At 41.5% G+C, this 8295-nt stretch overlaps 1 protein-coding gene across 1 annotated transcript; it reads right to left on the reverse strand.

Annotated features, from left to right (window-relative positions):
- Nucleotides 1-2154: 2154 nt before the first annotated feature.
- On the reverse strand, nt 2155-6071 carry LOC310953565 (heme-binding protein 2-like). The gene is made up of 4 exons (XM_083922639.1): nt 5931-6071; nt 5604-5712; nt 4776-4923; nt 2155-2671 (listed from the first exon to the last, which is right to left on the reverse strand). Exons 1-4 carry the CDS (start codon nt 6036-6038, stop codon nt 2494-2496), a joined length of 543 nt encoding a protein of 180 aa, XP_083778765.1. The 5' UTR covers nt 6039-6071; the 3' UTR covers nt 2155-2493.
- Nucleotides 6072-8295: the final 2224 nt, after the last annotated feature.

Raw genomic sequence — 8295 nt, forward strand, 5'->3', positions numbered from 1 at the left:
CGTTAGTGTCTGTGCTGCTGCAGGACACACACACACACACACACACACACACACACAGAGAGAGAGAGAGACATACGTGTTTAGTGTGTAAAGTGAAGCAGCAGTGATGAACACATAAACACACTGTTGTTGTCCCAGCTGTGTGTTGAACAGTCTCCAGAGTGTAAAAAGACTGTGTCCCGCTGTGTTGCTCAGGCTGCACTACAGCGTCTATTCACAGGCGCGATCCCACTACTGAGCGGCACGGGGGCTTTGACCTGCTCCGTGTCCGACCTGGGCCGGTGCACCCCTCCTTAGACGACCTGGTGGTCCCGGGCTCCCCCAGGAGCACCATATCGATACCGAACTTAGTGCGGACACCCGATCGACACAGTCCGCTGCAGCTCAGAGCTCCTGAGCTCAAACGGTCCTCCAGCCTCAGCCTCCCGGTGACTTGGATTACAGGCGCGCGCCACCGCACCCGGCGAGGGAAGCGCTCATTCAGAGAGGCTTTGGCTTTCACTAAGGTGACGTCATCAGGGAGCGCGCTCCAGCGGCGCCTAGTGGCGGAAATGAAAGGTGCAGCTACAATGATGGAGGCAGGTCAGGCTTCCTTGGGGCTCCCAACTGGGACGTTTATTTGAGTTGATGGAGGTCAGTCCTCTGGTTCATTCTCTGAACAAGGTCAACAGTGTTTTACACATTTCACTGAAATGATAGAACAACAGTTCAACTTGAACCTATTTAAGGCATCCAGGTACCTACAAGTCTTTTGCTTTCTACCAAATACAGTTTTAACCACACCTACAGGTCACCAAGTGAGTGTTTACTGGGAGGCATCAGAAAAAAGTTTCCCTCCTCAGCCTATTCCAGTCAAGTGTTTCCCCTTTATGTTGCTAATTCATGCTTACTGTGTGTTGAGCTTTTGGGGCTCTACCTGCGAGTGATGCATTCTGGGAGACAAATGTCTGTCCCCATGGGGGTAGCTTCTCTGAGCCTCTGCTGATGGTGGGCGTTTGTTCTGTGGTGAAGACTCTTAAAGTGTAATTCCGGTGCAAAATACCCCCATGGTCTTTTTCTGCCCTTAAATACATAAAATAAGCCCATGAGACAGTTTTTGTTTCATGTATGAACTCTTAGGGGAGAAGACTGGGAAAGTCGCTAACAGCCAGACGTGGCTAACACTGATTAGCTCGGGCAGTACGGGGAAGGCATTAAAACGTCTATTTTAGTAGTAGCATGAGAAGAGTCGCTACACATAAAATGAAGCACCACTTCTCACTTGATACATCTTCATGTTGTACTGGAACTGAAACTGTGACTGTAAGTAAAAGCTGGTAAAGGGGGCCGGTAGGAAGTTGTTTCAAAGCAAATACAGCAACATATCAGAGAGGTACAGGGAGCATTATTCATCACTGGAGGGAGCCCTGGCAAAGAGATGGGAGTGGCCTACCCACACAAGAAGGATGAAGTTACAAAAGGTATCTGGTGTAACTGATAAGACTGACAGTGGCTGATAAGAAGACCCAGATAGGAAATGAACTTGGGTTTTTGCATCCTTGTTTTCAAACTAAAATGGGGTCAGCATCGTTCCCAAACATTGTTGTTTTAGGGGTTTGGAAGCGCCAGAGCCGTGTGGACACCAGACGTGAACGTAGCAAAACATATGCGTTTGAAAATGAAAAAATATTCCTTTGGTTGTAGTCAGTTGATGCTTGGTCCTGGGTTCCTGTTTGATGAGGTGCTCCTCCTATAATATTCAATATAATACCAAGATATCAATATTTAGCTTATCACTTTTTTCCCCAGTTCTGAGCAATAAGTACCGTGTAATATACACATATCTATAAATGTATACTCTATTTCTCAAAATGAGATCCAGTATGTATAAGTGAAAATAAAAAGACCTTTTGTTCTAAAGACATATTTACAATAAGATTATTAAGATCATATCAATAACCTCCTCCCACAAACAATGAACAACAGACCACTTTCATGCTTTTGAATAAGCTAACCAAGTCTAACCGAGAAGGAGCACATAGACGTTGTGATTAGATCTGTTCAGCTTGTACCTTTGGCGGGGAGTTCCTGCAGGCCTGACCTGTGGTGAAATTTGGATGGGAAAGAACGGCGTGTGACATTAACCACAATTGCAAACAAAGATAAATTGTCAACAGTTTATTGTTTGTGTACAGCAGACATGTTCGGAACTGGAAGCATTGTCAGACAACAAACACGACATTAAACACAACCAGACATCACTAGTTAGTAAAAAGAGGGAAGGGCTGCTGATAAATAGCTACAACATTCATGAAACTGGTTTCCAGCGTGCCTCAGGTGCATCTGAGCATGTCTGTCAGCTTCTCTGCTGTCTGTTCACTTTAGCAGGATTGCAGTTGAGATAAAATACAGAATTTGTTTGTGCAGTAAGTGTGAAAAGTGCCTGTGATTGAGATGTTACATATACTTGGCTCTCTACCATGAGTGGAGCTCTTGATTGGGAGTTACTCCATTCTACTGGGTTCCATCGATCCAGATCTCATTGTGGTGAGTCAAAGCCACATAGGGATCATAGGTTGCCATCATGAAAGCGTGGTCATCAGTACAGGTTTTCCCAGTGTCACGCAAGTCGTCACAAAGCTTCCTGTAATTTTCTTCACAACTGTCGATGGTCGGAGTGCCACCAAACACCCTTTTATATGATGTGGAAGCAATGACAGAAAAGAATGTATTTAGATTACATCAAATACTATGTCAAAATCATCACTCACTGTGAGGTTTAGGTTGCTGTGTCTCATGTTCATGTTTTTTCTACATTTACCTTATCTCTGATATCTCTGATTTGTTTGCATGCATTTTATTTTTGATATCACCGAGATATGCAAAATTATCAGATCGTATAAATCTTCAGATAAGTAGTGAGAAGAGTGTGAATTTAATTTTCAGTTACAGTCAATTCTGAACACAATAAAGGTCACATCTGTTTAGCATGGACGGTTTACTGAGCTGGCCTCCTGACTAGTGTCAGTTGAACAGACACATACTAACTACAAAGTGAAGCAAATGACCTCAAAAAAACAAAAAAAACACTACAAAGAGCACAAAAAAAAGACTACACAGACAAAGAGACACAAATATGCCCGCAACAAATATAAAAAAGAGGCAAAACTACCACAAAGAGACATAAAAAGACTACAAAGAGGAGAAAAAAGAATATAAAGAGACATAAAATTACATAAAATGACATAAAAGGGAAACACAAAGACACAAAGACACAGAGCAACTACAAAGATACCCAGAAAGAATACCACTAGACATAAAAGACCACAAAGTCAAGGAAGCAAAGACATTCACAACATATATGAAAAGGGGCAAAACAACCACAAAGAGACTCAAAACAACCACAAAGAGACTCAAAACAACTACAAAGAGACTCAAAACAACCACAAAGAGACAAAACAACCACAAAGACACAAAGCAACTACAAAGATACCCAGAAAGAATACCACTAGACATAAAAAGGCCACAAAGTCAAAGAAACAAAGACATTCACAACATATATGAAAAGGGGCAAAACAACTACAAAGAGACAAAACAACCACAAAGAGACTCAAAACAATTACATATAGACAAAACAACCACAAAGGAGACAAAACAACCACAAAGAGGCTCAAAACAACCACAAAGAGACAAAACAACCACAAAGAGACTCAAAACAATCACAAAGAGACAAAACAACCACAAAGAGGCTCAAAACAACCACAAAGAGACAAAACAACCACAAAGGCTCAAAACAACTACAAAGAGACTCAAAATAACCATAAAGAGACTCAAAACAATCACAAAGAGACAAACAACCACAAAGACTCAAAACAATCACAAAGAGACAAACAACCACAAAGACTCAAAACAACTACAAAGAGACTCAAAACAACTACAAAGAGACCCAAAACAACCACAAAGAGACAAAAAACCATAAAGAGGCTCAAAACAACCACAAAGAGACAAAACAACCATGAAGAGGCTCAAAACAACCACAAAGAGACTCAAAACAACCACAAAGAGACTCAAAACAATCACAAAGAGACAAACAACCACAAAGACTCAAAACAACTACAAAGAGACTCAAAACTACCACAAAGAGACTCAAAACAACTACAAAGAGACTCAAAACAACTACAAAGAGACACAAAACAACCACAAAGAGACTCAAAGCAACTACAAAGAGACTGAAACAACTACAAAGAGACTCAAAACAACTACAAAGAGACTCAAAACAACTACAAAGAGACTGAAACAACTACAAAGAGACACAAAACAACCACAAAGAGACACAAAACAACCACAAAGAGACACAAAACAACCACAAAGAGACTCAAAACAACTACAAAGAGACTCAAAACAACTACAAAGAGACTCAAAACAACCACAAAAATACACCAAGCAACTTAAAAGATGCAAAAAACACCCCAGAGAGATGCAAAAGACTGCAGAGACACAGATTGAGCACAAAGAGACACAAAGCCGGAGAGAGGTACGTCACCCTGCAAAGAGAAAGAAAACACCAAAAAGAGGCTAAACAACTGGGAGGTTTGCTTCTAAGCTGGATCAAAATGAGGGATCAATAAAGAGAAGTCTAAGTCATAACTCATGCTGGTTACTCACGAGTCCAAGTCTCACTTTTGTCTTATTACTATTTGGTAGCTTGTAAACTGTAAAAAAAAATAGCTACACAATTAAAGTGTCTAATGACTGTGAGATGAAATGAAGGATAAAAGTAGGTGTGCAGTGTTCACCTGACATAGACTGTGCCTTCAGGTCTGCTTTGCAGTGTGACTTGATCCGTGCTTTCAGGCTTCTTTGTGCCAGGAGGAACAAACCAGGACAACAGGAACTTATGTTCATTTGTGACAGTAATCAGCACCGGCAAGGAGTCAAGAGAATCTGAAAGACCACCATGGTACAGAATGGATTAAGCATATGTATAAATCTGTGTGGCACTACAGGGAAGTTTCTAAGGATACCATACTGGTTTGTCATGGTGTCAACGGTGACAAAACTCTCAAAATGACGTTTGTAGAAAACTTGGATGAACTCAAGACAGCTCTTCAAGACAAAACTTGTAGAACTGAAGGTCATTATTGAACACACTTCCACAGTTCTGAGAGGGAAAAGTTAAAACACATTTAACATCTTTTGAAGGACAACCAGCTACATTGTTTTACATGGAAAAAACCACAACAAGACCATATTTCATTGCCCAGCAATTAGATTCTCAGCCATTTTGTTCTTCAGTTAAATGAGATCTTGGCTTGATGAGCAACACTTGAGTTGCAATGACAACTAAATGCAAAGATAGTTGTTTTGTTCTGACTATTGTTTGCTTAGGGTGTGTCCAATAGTCATCCATATTGTGAATCACTGCAGTGAAATGTCTTAGCTGATGCTCTGTTCTTTAGTAAAATGACTGTATTGATTAGTGAACAACATATTATAAGCTGCTAACATTTCATTTTCGTGTTATATCCCAGTTTTACTTGTTTAATTAAAGCACATGCATTGCACTGGAATGCTTCAAATGATCAGCAAAACAAAACAAAAACAAAAGTTTCCTCATGACGTACCTGCAACATTCTTCAGCCGTGAATGCGCAGCAAGGAACTCAGATGTTCCTGTGCCTTCTATCTCTGTGGTAATCCACTCAGAGGCATGATACAAACGCTCCTCAAAACCCTGTAGACAACAGCAACATTAAACACTTTCACTACACAAAGAGCACACTGTACTTATGGTGTGTGTGTGTGTGTGTGTGTGTGTGTGTGTGTGTGTGTGTGTGTGTGTGTGTGTGTGTGTGTGTGTGTGTGTGTGTGTGTGTGTGTGTGTGTGTGTGTGTGTGTGTGTGTGTGTGTGTGTGTGTGTGTGTGTGTGTGTGCGTGTGCTCAGAAACCTACCTGGAAATTCCCAACCGCTGTGAATTCAGGGCATGTTCCACGGCAAGAGTTTGGAGCCTCTCCTCTGCAGAGAGACACCAGGACAAACACCAACAGTGGCAGCTCCATCCTCCCAGGCTTTCCAAAGTGCAGCTGTAGACACACTCCTGCTCATTTAAACGCAGCGATGAGGTCGCATCTTACCAGTTTATCAGGTCACACAGGCTCTCCCACATTAGTCTTCTCTTCACGTCACATTCACTGTCACCGTCACATGTACTTTCACATTCACCGAAAGTCAACAGGATTTTGATCAATGTTTTTCCCTGAATGATTTCTTGCTTTCGTGAAACTAAAAATAAGATCAAGGCCAATATGATAGGCCTACCACAAGAGTAGAGGTACAAACTTACTGTGCTGCAGCAAGAACCTGATGTACTCAGCGTAGATATGAAATCTGTTCTGTGGGTTCTATCTGCTCATAACATGTCACTGAACATTTTCCAGCTGCAACAGTAACGTGTGTGTGTGTGTGTGTGTGTGTGTGTGTGTGTGTGTGTGTGTGTGTGTGTGTGTGTGTGTGTGTGTGTGTGTGTGTGTGTGTGTGTGTGTTTGTGTGTGTGTGTGTGTCATCATGGCAACCTGTGGTCCTGGAGACTGTCTGTCTGTGGACAGATTTTGTCGCCCCGATAGCGTCGCAACCTTGCAAGATACAGTCACGAAACTTTACAGGCATGTAATTCACATAAAATGAAGGCTGAGTTAGAAAAAAATGGTTGTAGGACACCGAAAGAAGGGGGGTAGGAAGTACCTAAGGAGCCGTTTCCACACTAATTTACACCCCTGTCCCATTTTGGCGTTGCAGCATGTGTGATCCCATTGCAAGATGATCACTAATTTATTTATTTATTTATTTATTAAACCTTTATTTAACAAGGAGTGAAAGATCCAGTGTCCTGGCCAAAACATAACCTAACTCCACCAAATGGATTGTTTCCCATAGTTCTCACTTTCTTAGCATATCCTTCTGGGAACTCTCATTTGGAGATCTTTTGGGAAGGGGTGAAAATACTGGTTGCTGATTGGATAAACCATCTGTCTCACCAACATACAGGCCAAATCAACCAATCAGATCAGCAAAGCGTATGACGGACTAACAGCATCGAGGCAAAGCTCAGAAAGTAAACAACATGTCGGTAAAGGAAAGGGATATTTGCTGAGAGAAAAGCCTCCAGTGCTGTTTTTTGCTCTTCTTTTAGATCCTCTCTAACTCTGATCAGACTTGCTCCATAGCTGCGCTCATCTCATCCGTGTAAGCAGCCATGTTGCTAACACTGAACAGTCGCCTCTCATTGTGTCACACTTAAACCCGCCTCAAAACCGTTCGCTTGGCAAACGGCTCCATATTTTTCTCGTCGCACTTTACCAGACTGATCTGAGAGTTAAACACTATGGAGCTCAGAGATCAGGATGGTCTCACAAGGCTAGTAAAGACACGCTGCAGCACAAATAATACAGTCCAGACATATAGCAAACACTTAAAAATGGAAACAAAGAGCAAATCACAGACTTATAAGATATCAAAATATTATTTAACATTTGAAACATCTACAGCAGATGTGTCCGGTCCCGAGTCATTGACAATAGCTTTAATGTGTCCTGTTCAACCAGCTCTTGGAAATTCAGGTGGTCTTGTAACTGATTCAAGGCTCATGGAGCAGCAAACTTAAACACCAGTGTTCCCAGTTCAGTACGAACTTCAGGGACGGTTAGAAGGAATAAGTCCTGCAAGCAAAGACATTAACTTGCATCCTTATAGTAAGATGTAGATCCATGGGTAAGATGGAAGCCAAGGACAACCTTATAAAACAGAATATGCCTGTTGGACAATGCTGACTGTCCAACCTGAGCGTACAAAGAACAATGATGACCACATTCCATCAAAAGCAGCCATTTGGTCCTAAAATAACAAAGACATCCAGTTCATTTTGTCTCATTCCGACGCTGAAGATTCACATTAACTTCAATCTGACTGGACAAGTCATTTATGGATGGAACAAGAACTGTGGATCTTGCTCCCCATCACTTGCACTGAAATTGCATTAGAAAGCTGTTTCTTTGCAACTACTGTGATGTGAAAGAAATTCTAGAGTCACACCTTACACTCAGAGAAACCCACTATATAACATTTCTCACAGTGACAATAAAGCTCACTGGGCATGCAATAGAGTGTTTTTATTGTTTGTTTGGGCATTCGATACTGATTTGATTTCATCATTGTAATTTAACATTACAAAAACACATAGGACAATTGGACAGTTTCATACTGGCCATGGGTGCAGATCCCGGGGTTCTGAAAAACATGAATCCCTGTAGTTGTGATTTA

This window comes from Echiichthys vipera (assembly GCF_963691815.1).
Source record: "Echiichthys vipera genome assembly, chromosome: 11".
Lineage (NCBI taxonomy): Eukaryota > Metazoa > Chordata > Actinopteri > Perciformes > Trachinidae > Echiichthys > Echiichthys vipera.